Source organism: Emydura macquarii, unplaced genomic scaffold (assembly GCF_026122565.2).
Source record: "Emydura macquarii macquarii isolate MOO-44397 ecotype Brisbane River unplaced genomic scaffold, CSIRO-AGI_Emac_v2 contig_1039, whole genome shotgun sequence".
Taxonomy (NCBI): domain Eukaryota; kingdom Metazoa; phylum Chordata; order Testudines; family Chelidae; genus Emydura; species Emydura macquarii.
This window is the reverse complement of record NW_027131176.1, coordinates 598134-622716: the sequence shown is the minus strand read 5'-3', so window position 1 is coordinate 622716 and position 24583 is coordinate 598134. Positions and strand designations below refer to the sequence as shown.

At 42.6% G+C, this 24583-nt stretch overlaps 1 protein-coding gene across 2 annotated transcripts in view; it reads right to left on the bottom strand.

Annotated features, from left to right (window-relative positions):
- The window catches only part of RCAN2 (regulator of calcineurin 2), a 59613-nt gene extending 53550 nt beyond the window's left edge, over positions 1–6063 (bottom strand). For both annotated transcript variants that reach the window (XM_067544930.1, XM_067544929.1), the window contains exon 1: positions 5046–6063. In XM_067544930.1, the coding sequence (XP_067401031.1) occupies positions 5046–5132 (87 nt within the window). In that variant the 5' untranslated portion in view covers positions 5133–6063. The remainder of the gene's footprint in view (positions 1–5045) is intronic.
- Positions 6064–24583: the final 18520 nt, after the last annotated feature.

Genomic DNA, 24583 nt, shown 5'->3' with positions numbered 1-24583 from the left:
GGGCACCACTGCGTCCATGTGGCAGGGCTGGGAGGTGGGCATGTTGCGGCTGCTGTGCTCCAGCAAGGGTGCCCTGCTGCTGGGCCCATGTTGTGTGAGAAGGGTGGAGGGAAGGGACAGGGCTGGGAGGGGAGAGTGGCTGCTGCGCTCCGGCCAGGGCGCCCTGCCGCTGGGCCCACATTGTGGGAGAGGGGCGGGGCTGGGAGGGGAGAGCAGATGCCGCACTCCGGCCAGGGCACCACTGTGTCCATGTGGTGGGGCCAAGAAGGGAAAGTGACTGCTGCACTCCAGCCAGGACGCCCCGCTGCTGGGCCCACGTTGTCTGGCTCCTTAATTTTTGGGCTGGTTCCTAATTACAAAGCAAATTTGTCAAGCTTTGAGATAGAGACAGTTAATGAAGTGCCCATTCCCTTCCTAAAAGGGAGGTTAATTATTTGGGAGGTAAACGGGATATTTATTGGTTCTTCAGCCATACCTATTCCAAACTTGCTACACGGCTCACATATCTGATTTTTTTTTTTTTTTTTTTTTTTGGGGGGGGGGGGAAATGGAGAAGTTAGGTGGAATGAGACTTGTGACAGAACATTTGCTGCGTTGAAGGATAAACTCTGCATTGATTCCTACAAAAAGAGGACACAGCACATCAATGCTTCCTCTGCACAGTGTGGTTGTGTTCCAAGGCCTCCATTTTTGACCTCTTAAATATCAAAGTTCTGACATATAAAGTGTGTTGATGCTATAACATGCAGACTGGAACTCGCTGGCACTTCAGCTTTGTGGTGTGGATCTGTGCTGACATCACTTACCTTAAACTTCATGGCTTCAACATGTTCACAAAGGGTTGCTTTGTAACAGCATGGGTACTACAGTTTCAAGGAACAGTTCTGCCCCAATATCCAGAACCTTGGGGCCTTTCTGCATTGAAGTCTCTCTCTGCTGGAAGAGTTGCAAGGCCACATTTATTTCAGAAGCTGTGCTACATGTTGCTTCTTTGAAGCACTCCAGGTCTAGAATGGCTTGGAATCACAGAAGTCTCATTAAGACTCATTAAGTTCTGAGACTATAACATTTATAAATTTTACAGTGTTGCCAGCTCGCATGTTATTACTGCAATTCTCATGTTATTTGGTATTTTTCTTAAAATGCTATCTCCTGGAGTCATGAGATTTCAGATTGAACATTTCAGATTGCTTACAAAAACACAGTACCCATGATTGTGGAGAAAAGTCTGAAAATGTGAACCCTAAGGCTCAAAATCCAGAAGACACAGACTCAATGTATTATTAAATAATCGCATGATTTTTAAGACAATCTCATGGTGTTTTGGAGACCTGACTCATGATTTTTTCAATGCTTGGGGTTGGCAATACGAAAACGAGCAGTAATACTCTGCCTTTCTAGAATGCCTTTTGCTTGGCTTTCTCAAAGCACTTTAAAAACATTAAGCCTCCCAGCATCCCTGAGAGTTACCCAATTTCATCAATGGAGAAAGTGAGGCACAAAGAAATTAAGTGACCTGTTCAAGGCTGCCAAGCAAATCAGTCTCAGTGGGCAAGTACTATCACAGTCCTTGCACTCCTTGAACTTCACAAGTCTAGAAGTAGTGTCAGACTGCTAAACTTTCCAACGGGAGAGAAGCAATGGAAGGGCAGAACTATGACCAGAACCCCTCCATCCAATAGTGAGCTAATTACTGCACCCTAGTGTCTAAATGCAGACAGCACACCTGGCTCCAATGTGCACTTGCCCAAAGTCCCCAGAGCCAGTCAGAATAGTTCTCCGACTAATGCATGGCCCCTCTTCGCTTCCTCCCAGAGCACACTCTGGGTTAAAGCCAAAACACTGCCCGTTCTGCATATAAGGCAGAACTTTTTCCTATCATTGAGATACCTTCCATATGCCACTCTGTACCATATCTGCAGCACACACAGTAGGTTCATATCCTTTATCATTAATATTTATTATTATTTGTATTGTGTGGTACCTAGAGACTTCAATCAGGGATCAGACCCCATTATGCTAGGTGTTGTACATAGACAATAAAAAGATTCCCAGAGCTGAACAGGTTATAGTCTAAGAATTTCTCATTTGTATCTTTAAAAAAATCCTTCATTTTTATATTATTCTCTCTTTTCCTTATTCACTTATGTTTGATATCTCCCTCCCAGAAATAAACAAGATTTTAATTAATAGATGTATTTCTTGCTTTTGTAAAAATGACTTTACAATAAAATGACAACGTGAAGGCATTAAAATAAAGTAGAAATCTCATTATATAATAGAACTATGTAACTTCAGGAGTGGAAAGGAGCTTGATGTTTTCATGACTAGTATTTGTATATACCTATTTTATCTGTCTATCAAGCAGTCTTGGATGCTTCTCCTTGATATCTAAGCACCATTAAATATGCATAAGAAAAATGGAAACATCTGCATTAGCCTAACCTGTTCTCCGAAGTGTCAGATTTATTATTCAAAGGACCAATTTATATTAAATGAAGTGGACAGGTGATTTAAACCTGTGGTTGGACAGCTTAGTCTATACACCATCACTCTCTGGGGCCTCATTTCAACTCTCTAACTGTGGATTTAAATGAAATGAGATGGGCTAAGTTGACACCACCCAAAGCCCATTGAATATAGCAGGAGTCTTATCACTAAAACTTTCCTTACTGCTGTGGGAAATTGACTCTTAAAATGACTAAAAGCCCATATTGCAAAGCCTACTGAACTACCACATGCCTTATAAGAAAAGTATGTTCAAGTGATTGAGATAGCAGGCCTTTCGGATACTGATACAGAGAGTTCCCTGCAGTCCAGGGTTCCTGTAAACAGTAATACAACAGCAGGCAATCTTATAGTGCAATAGCTTGAACCACAGGAACATGGAATTTCATTTTCCCCCCTTTGCAAGTCAAATTTCAGGCACTGATGGCATTGGAAAAAAGGTACTGTGCCTGTGTTTGCTCCCTCCCTCCTCCAATCCCCATGCCCATCTGCCCCAAAAGTGACTTTTTACTTCAGAAATACTGGAATGTCAAGTCATACCTATCTATCTATCATTGATCTTGATGCCCATCACCAAAGTGTCTTAGAGCCTTCCATATAAAAAAATCAAAAGGAATAGTGAAGTCCCTAACAGAAGTCAGAGACCAGTCTTCCTTGCTGGAAGTTCCCTTGGAGAACCAAACAGCAGCAGCAGCTTTCTCCATCTTTAAGTGTCGGGAATGTTGAATCTTTAACAAAGAGTCTTTTCTTCCAACTGTTTGTTCAGATATTTGAGTTAGAAGTTTTTAACAAAAACAAACAAAACACCCAAGCATCTAAATAGTCTGACACATAATCCCTTCCCCTCTCAACTGTTGATTTGTGGATCCATGTGCCAATTCCTTCAACATCTCCGTAACCAGTTTTCTCTCTTTCACCCCAAATTCTTCAGCCATTCTTCCTGCATGATACTATTCATGGTAGGTCTAATCCAACTGCTACTGAAATCAATGGGAGTCTTTATTTTGACTTCTATGACAGCTGGATTGAGCTCTGTCATTACTGTAGTACAAACAGGTTCCAAAAATAGCACCATAATTTTATTGCATAATCTGTATTCAGCATAAAATTCTGTAAAGTATTAAAAGGCACAGTTCACTCGGTTGTGAGTCCCTGTGAATACTGCTTAAAATTCTGAACTTCAGATCTATGATGTTTTCAGATGAAGCATAAGCACAGTCAAACATGTTCACATGCACTGCACCACTTCAACTACAGGAAAACATGTCACTACCAGCCTGTTGTCAAGCACACCTGAAATATGCATCAGCCACTAGACTTTCTGAATCCATTTACAAACTGTATTAAAAGCTATTGCATTAAAAAAAAAAAAAAAAAAAAAAAAAAAAAGGGCAACCAATGTCTTGAATTGAAGAGCCTCCTGCTAGTAACACATGAGCACCTGTGCAAAGTACACACAGTACCACCTGACTGTACATTAACAGAGCAATACAGTGTTAAATAAAGAGCACAGTCTGCTGGAAAATGACTAATGACCAAATTCTCAATCCTTTACTCACACTGGTGAGCAATAATTCACACAAGTATGACCCATGGGACTACTCATGTGGGTAATTAGAGGAATGGGCTCAAGGCCCTAAATTAACACAGACCTCCATCCTTCCAAAACTGTATTTGTAGCTGTATCCTCTAAATAAGATGCTACATCTCACTGCATTTTACTTCTGAGCTCTTTTGAGATGATTTGTGAAAGACACTTACAATTCCTCTTTCAAAACTTAATTTGTTGGGGTTCTTTTTTGGTAATAAAAGAACAATTGAAAAAGATAATTGGTTTCATCAGGGAGCAATTACCCATGACTATTAGACAACTGCTGCAGGAAATCAAGGACGACAAGCATAGCATATTAAGCCTTAGAATCAAGCATTGTTTTCAAGTCATTCATATTATACATAAGTTGCCCAGCTTTTACATACGGTTACATTGCAGACGCACCAAAAATACTTGCTACATCTTTTTAACCCTTTAATAAAACATAATGCTTGATTTGACTGTAAAAAAGAAATCACGAAGACCACAACAAATTGCTGCTATTCAATTGTGTGAAAAAACCTGAGCCATTTAAAGCTAACACACGAACCAATGCATTGTTTCCATATCTGAATTGCCAAGCAGAAATTGGTATTTATGACAGCTCAGAGCTATGAAAGTGACACTGGATTAAAATACCTTTGAGAAATAAAAATTAGTCCTTTTTTATCATATCAGATGAAACATGCATAGACTTCAGTTATGCAATCCATTTTTTGTATCATTAAATGGTAAAGAGAAGGCTGTTCTGTTAGCATATCAAAACCTAATAAAAGGCAATCATTACCCTCTCTCATTTGCTGTAATTAAGATATCCACGCACTGCATGTGTTTTTACCAGAATCTCATCTGCCTCCTTCTTTTAAACTGCTCTACTCCAACTCCTCTTACTCTCAAGGCTCTTACAAAAAGAAGCATCTGTAACAAATGGATTGCGGGTGCATACCTTAATCTCTTGATTGGTAAAAATCTCCACATCCACCACACAGGCAACCAAAGTGGAGACATCACAGTCCATGCTACGGGCTGGCATCCCCCCCTCTTGCACACAAAGAGTCAGGCGGCCTCAGAATTACGAATGATTAGAAAGCCTCTGATTCAGTTCTGCTATCGAACAGTCCGAAATTCTGCTTTCAGGGCTGACAACAGCTGTAAGCCTCTGAAACAGACTTTGCATTTAACTGAGTCGCTCCTTGATTCTGCCGAGTGCACCCACCAACTGAGCAGGCACAGCCTGGTAACAGCGCTATTCCATCTCTCCTGGCAATGACATCACCACAAAGACTGACATAAGCTAAATCTATTTTTTCAACCCTTTTATCTCCAGGCAGCACAGTGGATCAAATTGAACATGATTATGTGCTAAGTCTGAACGCGGACTGAATCAATTCAAGCAGCATTCGCTGGCAACTGAGTCATATAGCTGTTTGTTTCAGCTGAGTGCTTATGTTGACAAAAAAGACACCCTGACACTGAAAGCTCCACTCTGTGTGTAAATTAATTCAGCATTTAAGCCATTCAAACTTGGAGACAGAAGTTTTTATTTACTCTACCTTAAAAATAAAAAAAAGGGGTGGCGGAATGAGGGTTTTGTGTTACAGTACTGCTTATGCTAATAATCTGATGTAGATTTTTTTAATAGCTGCATGTTTGTTTTGGAAAAGCTACAGAATACACCTCATCGGAGTGGAAGGTGGTCCAGCCACCTTTCGAGAGGTGATTTTGCACATTGCAAAACTGGATCCTGTATCTGTACACACAGGTAGCAGTAAATAAAACCAGACAGTTGTAAGGAATATAGAACTGGCTGTATATGAACAGGAATTTGGCACCCTCCTCAAAAAACAACCAGAAGCAGACTGTCTTTTCAAATTAAGACTCTTCACTGAACCACCATTATCTTACCCATCCTTATAGTTGTGCCTTAATGAACATACGGAGACAGATCTTCACCTGGTGTAAGTCAGTTTAACCCCATTGACTTTAGTGAAGCAAATCCAAATTACACCTTTTGGGGGAGGGTGGTGGTTGTCAAAGTCCAAACCCGGCCACACTCCCTAGTGGCAGCAGTCTGGGCTGTAACACCAGTGGCAAGGGTCAACGGCCAAGGATAGGAGAATCCAGGCCCTCCATGCTCATCTGGGTTCCAGTCCAGTACCATGTGAACAATAGCTCAAATATGTGACCTAGCTGTGGGTGCCCTTATGCCTGTTCCCTGTGCCATTTCCTATCCTGGCTTTATTGTCCATCAAAGCCACTGGTCTGTTTTGGAAGTTCTCTCTGATCGCACTCGAAAGGATCTTCCTCTATCAGCTGCGGCCCAGCGTTCCCGGCATCTGTGGCATGAAGGGCTAGTGGTTGGTCAGTAGCGGGGACTGGTCTCAGATGCGTAGAGCCCCAGCACCCTCTCTGCAGGAGTTGGCAGTGCATGACTGCTCTCCTGCTCTGTCCACCCAGACTGACTGGAGCTACTCTCTTTTGAGCCCTGCCTCTAATGTGAGCATGACCAGCAGGTGTGGCTGGATAGGGCCTTCTGGGCCCAGAGCTGTTCTTTAACTCTCAGTTCACCAGTGTGGGGCTTGTACACCCCATATCACACTCTCCCCCTCAGGCTAGGGCCCGATGATGCATTTTTCTCCTGTTCTCCACTCCCTCCTGAAGAAAAAAAAAAATCAGCATTTGTGTGTTCCGTATGCAGGTGGTGGAGCACCTAGAAGTCATAAGGCTGCAGGGAGAGCCTTATCTCTTAATCCAGGCATTCATGTCTTTCATGGAGTTTAGCCAGCAGAGGGGGGCATGGTCTACAACGAACAAGAGGAGTTCCTTAGTAACTAATGGTGTAGGGACTCTATGGTCATTTCACATTAGGGTCTCCTTTTGATCATGGATTAGTTCACCTCCCGTGGGAATAGCTTCCTAGAGAGATACAATATCAGTGCGTTGGTGCAGTGTTCTTCACCTTCTATTTCTTGAGAGAACAAGGCCTCCAAAACCCTTTCTGACATCTGTCTGAAAGATAAACAGCTTTGAAAAATCAGAGTGGAAGAGGACTGGGCCAGTTCTTCAAAGTGGTGAAGGCCCTGTCATATGCCTCTATCCACTGTACCTTCCTGGGGCAGGTGCTTTTTACCAAGTAGGTAAGGGGGGCAGCTATGGTGGCAAAGCCAGGTACAAACTGCCTATAATAGCTGGTGAGGTCTAGGAAATGTTACATCTGCTTCTTGGTTAATAGGATCAGGCAATCGGTCAGTGCCTGGACCTTGTCCACAATGCACCAAAGGTACGTCACTTCTTTCTGCCCAAGGCGGCACTTGGCAGGATTCGCAGTAAACCCCACTTTCTCGAGGACCTGCATGACTGCGGTGGCGTGATGTAGGTGGTCTTCCCGGCTGTAGTTATAGATGATGGGACAGCCTAATTTAGCAATTAACTGATCTTTGACTACTAGTGGTAAATATGCCCAACGGCCTGTGATGGGACATTAGATGGGGTGGGTTCTGGCTTACTACAGAGAATTCTTTCTTCGATATGTGTTTGGTGAGTCTTGCCCACACGATCAAAGTTTAGCTGATCGCCATATTTGGAGTCAAGAAGGAATTTTCCCCCAGGGCAGATTAGCAGAGGCCCTGAGGGTTTTTCGCCTTCCTCTGTAGCATGGGGCACGGGTTGCTTGCTGGTGGATTCTCTGTACCTTGAAGTCTTTAAACCATTATTTGAAGACTTAAATAACTCAGTCATAGGTTAAGGGTCTATTACAGGAGTGGGTGAGTGAGATTCTGTGGCCTACATTGTGCAGGAGGTCAGACTAGATGATCATATTGGTCCCTTCTGACCTTAAAGTCTATGAGTCTATAAAGCTGGCTGCATGCTGGTTGTGGGAAAGCAGCACCTTGTCCATAGTCGCTGAAAGTGGTGGCTGCTCCATACAGGCTGCAGGGCACAGTCACAAATCGTTAGAGGCCAAAGGGAGTAGTAGGGAAGGCTGTATTTTTCTGGATGTCCTTGTCAGGGGGATTTGCCTGTATCCCTTGGTCAAATCCAGCATGGAAATGTATTCGGCACTCCCCAGTCTCTCTAGTAGTTCATCCACCTGGGGAATCAGGTATGCATCAACTCTCAATGTCGTGTTGACCTTTCTAAAGTCTATGCAGAACTTTGTCAAGCCATCAGGTTTTGGCACTACCACAACAGGGCTCCTTCATTCGCTGTGGAACTCCTCAATGACACCCAGAGTCAACATAGCCTGGAGTTCTTCATGGGCCGCCTCCCACATCTTCGGCGGGGGTTGATGATTCTTGCTTATTCTCTGCCCTTGCATCATTGTGATGTGGTGGTGGATTAGGCATGTCGTCCACAGGAGGGCTGAGAACACTGCAGGGAAGGCCTGAGTCAGTCGCAGTACTTGGACTTGCTGCCTCGAGTCAAGCTCCAACCCCCCTGGCACAGGGGCTGGGTTCAGGGATGTCATGGCTTGAGGCCATAGTTCTGGTTCCAGGAGTATGAGGCTATCAGAATGCCCTCCTGAGCCCTCCAGGGGATTGATGTGATAAATCTGTGTCCCCTTCCATCTCCCAGGTTGACGGATTTTATAGTCCACTGGTCCTGTTACTACTTCAAAAAGTCCCTGCCACCAGGCCAATAGTTTTGACTCAGATGTCAGGAGTAACACCACCCCCTATCACTTGGTTACAATGTTCATATCTGTGCCACCTTGTTGTAGGTAGGTTCCTGAGCTTGTTGACAGATCTTCACCTGGAGTTAGTCAGTTTAACCCCACTAACTTCAGTGAAGCAAAGCCAATTTACACCTGGTCGGGAGGGTCGAAGTCCAAACCTGCCAGCACTGCCTAGTGGCAGTGGTCTGGGCTGTAACACCCTGAGGGTGAGAGTCAACAGCCAGGGGTAGGGGGAACCCAGACCCTCCCTGCTCCTCCAGGTTCTAGCCCAGGACCATGTGAATAATAGATCATATATGTGACCGAGTTGTGGGTTCTCTTATGCCTGTTCCCTAGGCCATTTCCTATTCTGGCTTTCATTCCTCTGTCAGTGCCACTGTTCTGTTTCAAGAGTCCTCTAGGACTTCTCTATGATAGCACTCAAGAGGACCTTCCTCTTTCAACTGCGGCCTGTCGTTCCTGGCATCTGTGGAGTGAAAAGCCTGTGGTGGCTCGGCAGTGGGGACTGGTCTCGGCTGCGCAGCACACTTCTCTGCAGAAGCTGGCAGCGCACGACTGCTCCCCTGCTCTGTCCGCCTAGACTGAGCGGAGCTGATCTCTTTTGAGCCCCACCTCAAATGTGAGTATGGCAGCAGGTGCAGCTGGGTAAGGCCTTCTGGGCCAGAGCAGTTCAATTCAGTTCACCAGTGTAGGGCTCGTACACCCCATAACACACCTGCAGAATATTTAGCACAATGGGATCCATGATTAGAGCTCCTAAATGATACAGTAACACAAATAAATAAATAAACATTATCACTTTGTTGATCAACCACTAAAATATAAATGATAACTAATCCCGTGATTTGTGGCAATATTTCAAGTTGATTTTTTGCTCCTGAGGTTTTTATATTAAAAGGTGGGTAATGTTTCACATCTGTGTTGATCCATTAATAACTTTCACTGCTGGCATGTCTGCTCAATTGAAACAGTTTTTGTTTCAAGCCTGAAGGCAAGATTCCAGGATAAATCAGGTTTACAGACAGAAAAACAATGAAATTCAAAATTAAAGCACATTTTGGGCAAAATAAGAAATAGTTCTGTACCAAAATGCTAGATGTGAACACCTACAACATAGGAACATAAAAACTATGTCACACCAAATCCATCCAGTTCAGTATCCTATCCTTTACAGGGCCAGCACCAGATACTTCAGAGGAATGTGCAAGAAATCCCACAGCAGTTAATTATAGAGTAACCTGCTCATAGATGAAGTTTCTTCCTGACCTCTGTAGTTAATGGTTGGTTTATGTCCTGATGTAGAAGAATTAATACACCTTCTAAAAATTTACCCTATCTAATGTAATGAGGAAGTCCTCACTACTACAGATATCTATTCCTTTTTCAAATTATACTAAGCTCTAGACCACATCATTATTATCCTTTCTTATTTGTACTGTAATAGCACTTGGGAGCCTCAGTCATGAAACAGGATACCAATGAGTTACCAATGCCATACAAACAGAACAAAAAGACAGTCCCAGCACCAAAGAACTTGTAATCTAAGTATAAGGCAAGAGAAAATGGGTGGATACAGACAGACAGACAGACTGGGGAGTAGAAAGAAAACAATGAGACAATATAGACAGTATGATTGGCAGTGGTCTCAGCACACCAGCAGTTTTTTGTAGGAATCATGACAAAGGAGACTTTTAAGAATAGGGGACAATATGGTGGCTTTGTGGATGTCTACTGAGAGCTCATCCTACGCACAAGGGGCAGTCTGGTAGAAAGCACAAAGATGTTCACTGGAGCCTGGCGTCACTGGCTGATCACAGGCGGGAGCTGGCATTTTGACTGCAAATGAGAGATGACAGGTAGAGTAGGGATAAGCCATGGAGGGCCTTGTGAACACAGCTACCTTATGTTTGATGTGATGGGAAAAGAAGAGCCCATGGAGAAAGGCAAAGAGTGGTGATATAATCAAAGAAACAGGCTAGGAATAAGATCTTCACAGCAGTATTTTGAATGAAAATGAGCAGGGCAAGATTGGATTTGTCAAGGCTAGAGAAAAAGGATGTTGCAGTAATTAAGACATGAAATAACAGCTCGGACGAGAGTTTTAGATGTGTGGATGGATAGGAAACATGAGAGAAACATCTCTAGAAATACTATGCAGAAAAAAATATGCAAGATTTAGACACAGCATGGATGTAAATCTAGAGAGAGGGACAAGTTGAAGATGATGCCCAGTTTATGGGCCTGAGTGACAGGAAGGATGGTGATCAAGAAAGGTAAGAGGGACAAGATCTTCTGGAAATGAGTTTCACAGGTTATATGTTGCATAATAAATTATTTCTTCTTAAAAGTTTTAAATTTGTTGCCTTTCAATTTCAAAGAATGTCCCCTTGTCCTTCTATTATGAAAATCAGTAAATAAGAACACTGACTTTCTCTATCCTGTTATTTATTTTTGTACTTCTATCATACCCTTTTATTCATTTCCTCTCTAAACTGAACAATCCCAATATTTTACTCCCTCCTCATAAGAGCATCTTTTCGTGCCTCTAATTATTTTAGTTTCCTGTTACTTCTTGCCGATTCCTAATACAATCAAACATCTTGTATGCTTTTTGAATACCACTGCATACAGAGACATTTTTAATGAGCTGTCTACAGCATCTCCCGGCTTTTTTTTTTTTGCACCAACTGACTACATTAATTTCAAACCCAGCAGGGTTTATGAATACTTCAGCTTATTCCTTCCAATGTGCATCACCTTCCATCTGTTAAAACCAGTTTTCATCTCTCAACATGCTCCACATTTATCCAAGCTTTGTTAGGTCTCTCTGAAATTCCTTACAGTCTTGTCTAGTCTTAATTAGCCTAATTAGTTCTAGATCATTGATATATTTATTTTATTTTGTTTAAGGATAAAAAAAAATACTTACCAGTGGCTCTAGGTGCTCTTGACAATATTTAGATTTCCATCACGAAACTCCCATAACCAACTACAGCCAAGTAACATAGACTTTATAACATTTCAGTCCCTAGCCTTTTAACCCAAGAGGTCTGCAGATTGAATACTTCTGTTATTCATAGTGGTGGTAGTAACACAAGGGGACAGAGGCATCTCTCAAGTTGGCTGGTTCCAAGCCGCTGAAGGCTTTACAGTGCAACATCTTAAGCTCCATCTGGAAACCGTGAGACAGTCAATTTAATGAAGTCAATGGAGTTGCACTCTCTTACCACAGGCTGAGTGAGTCCCTCTTTCATTTATCCTAGTTCCTTCGCAACTTGTTTTGATTAGTCACTTTTTTCCATAAATATTTCTTGCTTTGCCCATTATAAAAATTGTGCACTGATGTAGATGGGCATCATGTGCAGATGCTTCAGAGGTGGAAATTAAAAGAAAATGAGATTTCCTATTAAACTTGCTGGGTAAGGGCAGTCCAAATATTTTTGTTTTTATGGGTGGCCTTATGAAACCATCGAATGGGCTTTAAAACTTGCAATAATGTTGAACACACTAGGAGTCCAATTTCCCCTCACTTATCCCAGTGTGACTTCATTGACACCAGTGGAGCCACTCTTGATTTACACCAGAGTGAGAGAAGAATCATGTCCAAGCCTTCAAACAGAAGAGCTCCGACAACAGTGGAAGATCAGTTCTTTGGGGCAGAGACCATCTTTTTGTTCTGTACTTGTACAGCGCCTAGAACAATGGGGTCATCGTCCATGACTGGGCTCGTAAGCACTATTGCAATACAAATAATAAATAGTATGAAAAAATAATCACAGTTGCAATTAAACCATAAGCTGATAAACATAAACAGTGCCTAGAAGGCTTAGCACCTGAGACTGAAAAGTGTCTAGTGCCCTCATCTCTCATTGAAGTAAATGGGCCAAATCCTGATCCAAACAAATTGCCCCTGATATGGCCCTATGGGAACAGAAGGCACTCAGCATATCTGAGGAGGTCTCTGCATCTCACCATATCTGGTTCTCGGTAGCAACATCAGATACACAACACCTGGTAACTGGAAATATCTGCTGTTGATCATTCATGAACAAGTGCAACAGTGTTTCTCTCAGGATGTGAGAATAGTGCACATTATTATTAATGATGGTAATGCCATGGTAGTACCGAGAAGCCTGCTGTCCTGCATCAGGACCCCATTTGCTAGGCCCTTTACAAACACAAAACAATAAAATTGTCCATGCCCCAGCTGTCCATCAGAATTTTGAACGGAATCCCACAAATAGGCCATAAAGTCTTTCAGGTATGTGGCAGAACACATAGTTAAGGATTTTTTCCCCCAGTACCACTCACTCACTGTAAGTGATGTGAGGGGACAGCAGAAGTTCATCAAGCTCCCTGGTTTTTCTTGCATATAGGAATAGACTTTTATAAATGATCTGTTGCTTTCCCCCCAAAAGTCTAATCATCAGAAATATTAAAAATACTTAGGCTTTAACTAGCCAAAATAGATAGTTGATATAAAAAGGCACTTTGTGTGTTATAAATATCAAAACCCTGAACTGGCCTCATCTTCTAATAACTTGTGTACTGATGTACTGTTTATTGGTGAGCAATGGTGAATTTTGCTCTCTATTTCATGACTTGGCTTTTTTGTGCAATTCTTTCCTCATTAGGGGCAAGGACATTTAACTGACTCTTCTTAGAGGTTGTCTGCATTCCTTAGGATTAGGAAGTGGGGACAGTATCTCCCTGACATCCATAAAACACTTCTGAACCACTCATGAGCCTTCCCCATACTAAAAGGGTGGATTCACTGTTGCCTAAAGAAACACACCAGAGACCCCACCCCATCCCTATTCCCAAGTACACTGACCAATGAACATGCCACACAAATTGTTCAATTAAGCCTCTTTTTATGTTGCTACAGGTGAATTCTAACTCTGCTGGGATATGACCTTATTCCTAGACCACAAAGCTTCAGACCCAAGCCCATTAGTCAATTTTCCAGGAATGTAGGAAATAGCTAAGACCATAATAAATTAGGCCCTGGAAGAAACCATCTGTATGGGACTACTTTTGCTCTAGGTTTTGAAGTGCTATCAAGCCTGCACAAATTTCCAGAGGCTAGATACTTTTACAGGAAGATCATCAATAAAGAAGACATCAAATAAAACAACTTTGAAATTTTTCAGAGATGCTAACTAGATAAATTATGTGTCAAATACAAATCCTTTCTGTCCAGGATATATTAACTGGAATTTCATGGTAAGCAAGGAGCAGCTGTGTATCCAGCACCTACAATACCATCAATCTTTGCTAGCTGAGATTGTCCCTCCATCCAAAGTTTCATTGAATTGTGGCTTGATAATAATACTGAAAAAAGGCCCTCGCAGCTCCACCTCCATTTTAAACAAATAATCATGAGGCTTTTTGAATGTCTGAGCTAGAAATACTTAGTATTTCTAATCATTAGGTTTTGAGATTTATAACAATTTATAGAATTTTGACCAGGAAGAAAAAGCTGTCAATGCTAAAATGATCTCCTGAAATGGGTAAGCTTTTGACTGCAGAAACATTAGAGTTTGCAAAGCTCTTAGCTATAACCTTGGCTGTCCTTGAATTTTGGAAAGGGAACCTTTATATTCAGTAAAAATGCTTAGCTCTTTTGCAGCTCAGGAAATTTCTGTTATGAGAGAATTTATAGCTCTCCAAATCTATTTTTAAGTTGATGGGGGGAGAGAGAAGGAGGGGGGGGGAACAATAACTATTAAATGTATTTATATATTTGTCAAATTCAAATTTATTGAAGAATTCTGTTAATGATTTGGGATCTAAATTTTTTAAAATATATTTATTTAAAAATCACTTCCATTTACTTTTGCCTTCTTGTGGATTTGTCTCCACCCACTGAGGATATTTATTTAACGTCTTTTTATTTTCACTGTCATTACAGATGCTTTCTCAAGGCAGAATGCCCTTGATAGAGGTTGGAATACCAATGCTCTCAGCTGTGAGAGACCTTATCTTCTAACTGCAGCTCTCCATAGGATATGCAGGTGAGAGATTTAATGGCCCTTCTGAGAGAAAACAGTACTTATTGCCAAGCCAGCAAAATCAAGCTAGCTCAAGGGGAAAAGATAAGCTATCAAAAAGGATGCAGTCAGATAGCAAACAACACCTAATGAAGCAGTGAAACATTAAATACAATGCTTCATGCAGTCAATGGTTCATTGCCCAAATATTTTAAAGAGGAGGGGGAGATGAGGGATTTATTTGGTTTCAGGCATTCTTAAATGCAGATATTCACTTCTCCCACTGCATTAATGAAAAACAAATTGTTCCCATTTTACATTTAGCATCATCAGCTATCCACCCCCTCCTTCTTTCAAGGCGGAAGGAAATATCTGCCCAGTTAGAGAATTCTGGACATAATAGCAGAGGATCTAGGTAATGTTCAGAGCATAAAGTGATACTAGATGATTTGGGAACGTGTAATAGGATAAAAAGCTTTCCCAATGACTTCAAAATGAGGTTTGAGGTCTCAGCCCAGTTCTAAGTGGAGAAGCAGCCACATAACACAAACTGCTACCCGAATGACACTAAATAGCATTGCTGGCTGTTTCAGAGATTCATAGATCCCAAGGCCAGAAGGTACTATTGTAATTATCTAGTCTGACCTCCTGTGTAACACAGGCCACAGAACTTCCCCCAAATTAATTTTCGAGAGCAGATCTTTTAGAAAAACATCAAATCTTGATTTAAAAACTGTCACTGATGGAGAATCCACCACAACTGTTGGGAAATTGTTCTAATGGTTAAATTACTCACCATTAAAAAATTACACCTTATTTCCAATCTGAATTTGTCTAGCTTCAACTTCCAGCCATTGGATAGTGTTTTACCTTTCTCTGGTAGATTGAAGAGCCAATTATTAAATATTTGTTCCCCCAGTTGATGCTTACACACTAATCAAGTCACCGCTTAACCTTCTCTTTGTTAAGATAGATAGATTGACCTCTTTGAATCTATGACTATAAGGCATGTTTTCTAATTCTTTAGTCATTCTTGTGGCTCTATGCTAAACCCTCTCCAATTTATCAACATCCTTCTTGAGTTGTAGTGACCAGAACTAGACAATATTTCAGCAGCAGTTGCACCAATGCCAAATATAGAGGTAAAATAACCTCTTCTCCTACTTGAGATTCCCGTTTATGCATCGTAGAATCACATTAGCTCTTTTGGCCACAGTATCACACTGGAAGCTCATGTTCAACTGATTATACAACCACAACCACCAAATCTTTTTTTTTAGAATTACTGCTTCCCAAAACAGAGTCCCTCATCCTGTAAGTATGGCCTACATTCTTTGCCCCTAGATGTATAAATTTAGTCATATTAAAACACATGTTATTTGCTTGTGCCCAGCTTGACAAGTGATCCAGATCACTCTGAACCAGTGACCTATCCTCTTCATTATTTACCACTCCTCCCATTTTTGTCATCTGCAAACTTTTTCAGTGATGATTTTATCTTTTCTTCCAGGTCATTGATAAGAATGTTAAATAGCATGGGGCCAAGAACCGATCCCTGTTGGACTCCACTGGAAACACACCCTCCCAGCAATGGTTCCCCATTTACAATTACATTTTGAGACCTAACAATTTTTAATTCATTTAAGGTATGCCATGTTGATTTGATATCTTTCTGTTTTTTTTTTTTTTTTTTTTTTTTTTTTTTTTAATCAAAATGTTGTGAGGTACCAAATCAAATGCCTTAAAGAAGCTTAAGTACAAATCTAATAGGAGAGGCCAAAGACGAAGCAGGTTCAGGGCTACTGCACCTATGTCTCTTTGTGACAGGGCACCTGCCCCTCACTGCCAGGAAAGGGTTAAAAGGATCCTTGGAAAGGCAGTGAATAGGAAGGAGCTCTGTGGCAACCAATTAGGGCCCAGGAGGCCAGTATATAAGGAGTGACAGAGCAGAGCAAAGAGGGTGCCTCCCAAGAGCTCTAAGGGGGAAAGATTAGCAGTACCCTGGACAGAGCAGTGGCTGGCTGCTGGGAATCAGCAGAGCCACAGGTCCTGAAGCAAGGGCAGAGAAGATACTGGGACTGCTGGGAAGCAGCCAGGGGAAAGCTACAGAGGAGTTGGAGGAGACCTGCTGCAGCTGAGGTCCTTGGACCGGGACCCGGGTAGTGGGCAAGCCCAGGTCCCTCCCCCAGCCCAACTGCTATAGCACTGGTGGCAGGACTGCAGTGGCCACTGTGGGAAAGGGCCTAGAACGGACTGCAGAATCCCTTGGAAGCGGGGGAGGCCAGACTTTGACTTGAGCGGAGGGCCAAGCAGAGAGGGACCAGACACCACAGAAAGAGGCGTCTGCCCAGCTGCAGGCTGATTCCCCAGACAACCAGCAGGAGACACCAAGGCAGGCAGTCACAACCTTGTTACACACCTCTCCTAATCCCTCTAAGTGCATATCTCTCAGGTTGTAGGCCTCTTGGCTCCACTTGTTCTGGAATGGAATCCAGCAATTCGCCCACTCTTAGGCCTGATTCTGGGGCTACCATACCCAGTGTGCCAAACATACGTGCTCAGCTGCAAATCCTCCCTTCAGTAGCAGACCGGTGGTGAATATAGAAACAGTCTTGTCCAGACGAAGTGTTGCTTATTCTCAACAGAAGGAAAAAAAATTATAACAAAAGAAAAGGGCTTTTAACAAAATTTAAAAGGTCTGCATGCTTATCTGTGTTATCTCAGACATCCCAGTCTCTGCAGACTCGAAGTCAGGGCAGTGCTGCTGTAGCACTTAAGTGAAGATGCTCCTATGCCAACAGGAAAGCTTCTCCTGTAGGAATATTTAATCCATCTCCCCGAAAGGTGGTAGCTATGTTAATGGGAGAAGGTCTCTCATCAACATGGTACTATCTACACGAGGGGTTAGGTCAGCATAACTACATAGTGCAGGGGTGCGGATCTTTCACGCCCCTGAGAGAGATAGTTATACCAATAGAGGTCTGTAGTGTAGACCTTGCCTCAGTCTACTCCCCGGCAGTCTCTATTTCTCTCTTCCCTGTTCTTGAGGGATTGTCTTTTCATCCAACCCCAGAAAAGTTTTGGTCCAGTTTCCTGCCTGGATTCCCCACTCCCTGTGCCAAGCCCTGCTGAAGAACTCAGCGTGATCAGACATAAAAGTTCAAGGCAACTGACACCTGCAGTGTCCTTCAAGTACTGATAACTGGGCTATCTGAATCGATGGTCCCCTTTTCTGAATGCGTCAGTAATCTCTGGTTGAAATTATCCCCTTGTAATCCTACAGCAACACCATACTTCTCTACTTCACTGGAGTGTTGCAAAGATTAACATCTATGAAACACTCAGATACTATGACTATGGGAGTCATAAGTAGGTAGGACCAGATATACAAAGGTACTTAGGTGCCTAACTCTGGGGTTTAGGCACTTAAGTCCAGTTTTAGGCATCACTGCAATCCACAAACACCACCCCCCCCTCCACCCCAAGCTGCTACCTAACCCTGTAGGTGCCTAAACTCATTCAGCATCTAAGTTTTTGCAGTAAAAGTTCCCTCAGAGCCTATGTTTCTGCTTTGGCCATATGCACCGCTACTTCAGGCTAAGCACCCAGATGCCCATTTCCCATCTACACACCAGCGTGATCCATGAACTGGGGAAGATAGACAGAGAAGCACTTAGCTTGCCTCTGAGGCTCAGTCCAGTAGGCATGCTCAGAGGCTGACTAATTCCACACAAAACGAAAGAAAAAGGAGCTCCTTTAAAACCTTTAGCTCCGTGGTTAGGGTACTCAGGATATAGGAGACCCCCAGTTCAAGTCCCCCCTTAGCTTGAGGAGGAGGTGGGATCTGCCACCTCTCAGCTGAGTGCACTGGACTATACAGTGATTCTTGCTCTCTCTCTGGCCCAATTTGCCTCTGAGTATTCAGTTATTCCATTAAACCAGAACTTCAATAGGAGAGATGGAGAAAGACCCACATCAGAATATCCCATAGTCCAGGGGTTAGGGCACCCCTGCCAGGTAGCAGATCCCCATTCAAATACTTCTCATCAGTCAGAGGGGCGATTAAAACTGGGGGGGCCTCCCACAGTCCAGAGGAGAACTCTAACCTTTGGGCTAAAGGCTACGAAGGAGATGGTCATCAGCCCACCCCCTGACCATGCTGTGGTGAGTGACGCAGGTGTCTAACTCATTCTTGCCAGATATGAATTAGGCACCTAAACCACCTGACTCCAGGAGAGGGGTTCCCAGTTGTGGATCACAAACAAAGATAAGTGCCTCACTGCAACCCAGGTGTAGGTGCCCAACTTGGTGAGGGGGCAGGGCATAGGACACATGCCTCTCATCGGCATCTCCCATTGTCTAGCCTAGGCAGCTCTCTGCCCATTGTGCTAACTTTTATGGGTCTCAGTCGAAAGATATGTCTACATTGCAATTAAAAACCAGCAGCTGGCTCATGCCAGCTGACTCAGGCTCACAGGGCTCATGCTGAGGGGCTACTTAATTACAGTGTAGATGTTCAGGCTTGGGCTGGACCCCAGGATCTAGCAGGATCTCCCTGCGAGGTGGGAGCATCCCAGAGCTCAGGCTGCAGCCTGAGCCCCAACATCTACAACACAATTAAACAGCACCTTAGCCTGAATGGGCCAGATGCGGATTTTTAATTGCAGTGTACATACCTTACAGTGCATATCTCTCCCCATTGATTGTACAGGGAGCCCACGCACCTAACTCAGGCTCTATGGATTCCATTGTTGTTCCAGGGTCCAGACACTCAAAAGGGAGGACAGAGCATCTGAACCCCAACAAATAAGCAACAGAATCATCTGGTTGTAGACAATGTTATTGTGTATAAAAATACGTCAGGTAAGTTATTTTATGCAAACTTGTAATGTCCTGAGCTTGATGGTCATTAGGCGATACGCATACAAATCATGGTAATGATTGTATGCATGTTTATAGGTGTAGAAAATTGTAATTGTAACTATAGTGCAACTACATCACCTCACAGCAATGTGGTTAGGCAATCAGGCAGGGAGGGGACCTCCAAGGCTAGGTGTTTACACGAAATTGGCTCCAAGCACCGAGTATTATCCACCCTTAAATTAATGTGAAAATATTGAAACAACTTGAGGCCAAGTCTACATTAGAAAATTAGGTGGGCATAACGATGTCACTTAGGGGTGTGAAAAATCCACACCCCGATCAGTTAAACTGACCTAAGTCCCCATGTAGACAGCACTAGGTCGATGGAAGAATTCTTCCATGAATCTAGCTATCACCTCTTGGGGAAGTGGATTGCCTATGCTGACAGGAGAACCCCTCCCATTGGCATTAGTAACATCTACACTGAAGCTGTATATGTAGTAGCAGTTCAAGTGTACACAAGCACTGAAACTGAAAAGAAACCCTCAGTCTGGGGGAAAAAACCCTGCTCTCTATAATCATGAATTGCCATAGTCTGAAAGACGAGGGATAAAAAAAATCTGCAAACCCTGTTAAAAGATAAGGGGTTTGAAGTGCAGGCTATCCAGAAACTGAGGGCCAGCATCTAAATAGGGTGCGGTCAGTGAAGCAGTGGATCCCCTCTAGGACAGAGGGCATACTGGGAAACTGTTCAGCAGCAATAGGTAACTTGTATTAGGCCTTGTCTACACTAGTACTTATGTCAGCAAACTTTTCTAGCTCAGGGGTGTGATAAAACCTAATTTTTGCCAGCATAAATGCTCATGTGCACAGCACTATGTCATGAGGAGACACTCTCCCGTGGTCATAGCTACCGCCACTCATTGAGCTGGTTTTATTATGTCGATGGGAGAGCTCTCTCCCATCGGCATAACACAACTACACAAGTGCTCTTACAGTGGCACAGCTGTATAGGAACAGCTGTGCCATTGTACACTTGTAAGTGTAGACATGATCTTAGAGAAGGGAATTTAACCAATATACAAGTGTGAAACCTGAGATTGTGTCTTTGTGTTTATTTACCTATTGTATTTATTTCCTCTGAAGCACCTGGCATTTGCCACTGTTGGAAGACAAGATACTGGGCTAGTTGGACCATTAGTATGACCCAGTATGGCTGTTCTTACATTTTCCGTGTAACTTGTATGTGTTTGCTTTTCCTTATGATTTCATCTTCGAATCTATGATTTTTCTATTACATAAGTTTTTGTTTATTTTTACCTCAAGCAGATCTCTACATGGTCCAAACTGTGGCATGTGTGTGCCAAAGTGAAACTGGGGGGCAGGTTTCATTCCTTTGGGGGGTAATGAAGCGGAGTGCCAGTTTTGATTTCTGAAGAGCTCTAAGCCTCTTAAGTGGTGCCACTGCCTGAAGATGGATCTATGATAGATTGATATGAATGGGAAGTCTTTGTTCAGATCATTAGCCAGATCGTAGCAGGCAAAGTGGAGATTGTATGAAGACCTAGTGGACCTGTTATATTAAATGTAAAAAGAATCTGTGTAAATGCAACACTAAGACTACACATTGGAAAAATCATTAAAGTCAGAAAATACAAAATTAAAATTCCATAAGGCCATTCATTCAGTCACATTGCCCATCACATATCAAAATCAATGACGATTTTAAATTATGCACATCAGATATGACTATTAAGTCAGTGCAGAATTGTTCTTTGTAAGTATAGTACCTTTTCCCGTGTTTTGCCCAAACAAATTTTAAATGCCCAAATGATGGGACTTCTGCCACTTCTTTCAGGAGATTATTCCACAGCCCAATACTGTAGCTCTTACTACAAGAGCATTTTTCCTTTTATTCACTTAAACATTCCTTTGTTATACTCCTTTGTACCACCTTAAATAATTCTTTCCTATTCTCCTTGTTACAAACCTACCTCATATTAGTCATCTCTTGCCCAAGCTGTGTATATTTAGCACTTTTCAGCTTTCCTCACAAGTCAATTACTCCAGCTCTCTGAACATTTTTGTTGATCTTTTTTCTGAATGAACTCCAGTTTGTCAATTTCTGTCTGGTAATATGGTGCCCACAATTCAGTGAAATATTTTAGATACAGCTCCAACAGAGTTGTATAAAGGAGCTCTATCAGCCCCTCTTGATCCATGATGTCATCCCTCTATCATTTATCATTACCTTTTATGGCAGCCTTTAGTGTGCCCCATATGATAACCACCACATTTAATCAAAGCCAAGGCAAAAACAGAAAATACGTGTACTTCACATTTGTATTGAAATGGTAAAGGTGCTGCGGATATTAACTTCAGCATTTCCTGATGGCGAGTACTTTTAGGTCTGCAATTTTAATGCTTTATTAGCATTCTGAGTATGAACCCAAGTCTTCGTTTTAAATTTGAATCGATGGCCTTTTGGCAAAATAGACAAGAATGCTGCCATCCTGACTGATATTAAAATAAGAAAAGAAATTGTGTTTTGTACTGTACAATGAAGTGAAAAAATACAGCTTTATTCTATGGCAGAGATGCTTTGTATTCTGATTAAACAATACTAAACAAACAGAAAAAAAAAGGATGCCAAGATAGAACATTCATTACCAGCATTCAAAGTTGTATGGAAAAATACAAGAACAGAGAGCCACTCTTCTTACTGCATACCAAAAAATAACATTGTTTTCCTCTGATCTGATCTGTGGCTGGTACATTAATCTCAGAGAGATAAGTTATTTCACTTAGCTCAGAGGCAGGTCTGCAAGGACATAAGTGAGTAAAGAATTTCACATTGCTGAAAATCCAGTGTGCAGAATATTAGTCATCTTTCACTGCCTTCAGTTTATGCAGTTGTAATACGATACTTCTCTTCACTGATGTAATGCTTGCTTTTTATAGTGCTTTGTCACTATGTGACTTGGCATGGCTTTGCCAAAACATAAACCCTGCTCCCAGAAGAGGAAGAAAGCCTAAAAGCACAGGGGAAAGAATTACTGCTACAAACAATGATGTTTCAGCTCCAGTAGAAAAAAGTTACTTACCTTACAGTAACTGCGGTTCTTGGGGGTGAGCGGACCATATAGATTATATGGTGCACGCATACCCATGCATGAGAAATAGGATTCTTTTGGCCTCCTCTGTGCCCCCAGATGCCCTCAAGCCCCCTTCTCCCCAAAGGGCATAAAGGTCAGATTTGGCCCAATCATCTCTCAGTTCCTTCATCAATACAGAATCCAGGTATAGAACTCTGTAGAAGCAGAGGAGGAGGGTGGGTCAATTAATCCATGTGGACAACACATCTAAAAAAAAAAAATCAGTTACTGAAAGGTATGTAACTGTTCTCCTTTGTGTGACTGTCCATATAGATTCCACTTCTTGTGATTAGCAGGCAGGGACCACATACTCAGGAGATGAGTGCTCAGAGTCCTATTTAAACAAGGATTGAAGGACAGCTCTGCCAAAGCAAATGTCAAGATCTTGTGCTTCGACTTGGAATAGTGCTGGAAGAAAACGTGGACTGATTCCCATGTAGCCACCTTGCAAATTCTGAAACAGGGATACTACTTAGAATGAGCTCTAACCTGTGGAGATAGGTGGAGATAACCTAGCTATTTCATAACAGGACTTACTATAATTAGATACCCATTTAGACAGTCTGAGTGGATACTGCCTGACCCGTACTCCTATCTACAAATGTTACAAATACTCTAGGGGAGCTCCTGAAGGACCTTGTCCTGTTGAGGTAGTATGAAAGAGCCCTGACCACCTCTAGGACGTGCTGTTTGGCTTCCCCCTGGTTTGAATGGGGCTTGGGGAAGAAAACTGGCAGATGAATCAGCTGGTTTAAATAAAAGTCAGACAATTTTAGGTAAGAACTTGGGGGTGAAGCCAGAGTCGCTTTGTCTTTATGGAACGCCATGGAAGGACCAGTCATAAGGGCTTGAATTTCCACAACTCTCTGAGCTGATATTATGGCTCCTAAAAGTGTGCTCTTCATAGACTGGTTGTATAAAGAATAGGTTACCAGGGGCTCAAAGGGGGTCCCCCCCATTAAGCCAGATAACACTATGTTGAGGTCCCAGGAAGGATGTGGCACCCAGATTGGTGGAAAACACATGAATAAGGTCCTTGAGAAAAATCTAGAAAATGCAAATATGGAAAAATATGGTGTGACCATGAATGCGGGGGGAGAAGAGGGGAGACGACGTGCAGATATTGCTGCTAAAAGTACCCTTACTGAGCTGATGGACACATCTGAATGGCTTAGGGTTAGCAGAGAGTCCAGAAGAGTAGAAACAGGAGCTTCCAAGGGAGACGCATGGGAATGGGCTGCCCAAATAGAACATCTCTCTCATTTAGCTGTGTAAGTCAGTGTAGTAGATCCTTTTCTGCTATGAACCAAGATGTTCTAGACATCAGCTGAACAGCTTCTTCCTGTGGCATTTAACTAGCTAGTACCCAGGCTGCCAGATATAATGATGCTGGATCCAGGTGTGGAATCTGATTTCCATTTTGCAAAACTATGTTGGGTAGAGCAGGTAGTGATATTGAGGACTGTGTGGACCGGTTCACCAAATCCGAGTACCAGAACTGTCTGGGCCAAGCTGGGTTCACCGTGATCACTGTGGCTGATTCTTGTCCAAGTTTCCTCAGGGCCTTTGGTATTTATGGGATTGATGGGTAGGCATGCACGAGTCCTGCTGACCATGTGGTAAGGAAGAAGTCTGACAGGAAGCCTGGTCTCAAACCCCCACTACAGCAGACCACATGACATTTCTTGTTCTGGTCTGTGGTAAATAGGTCTACTTAGGTAACCTCACCTGCAAAAGATGCTCCAGAACCGAGTTTTTGGCAGTGCACTCATGATTGTCTTGAAAATTGTTTGCTAAT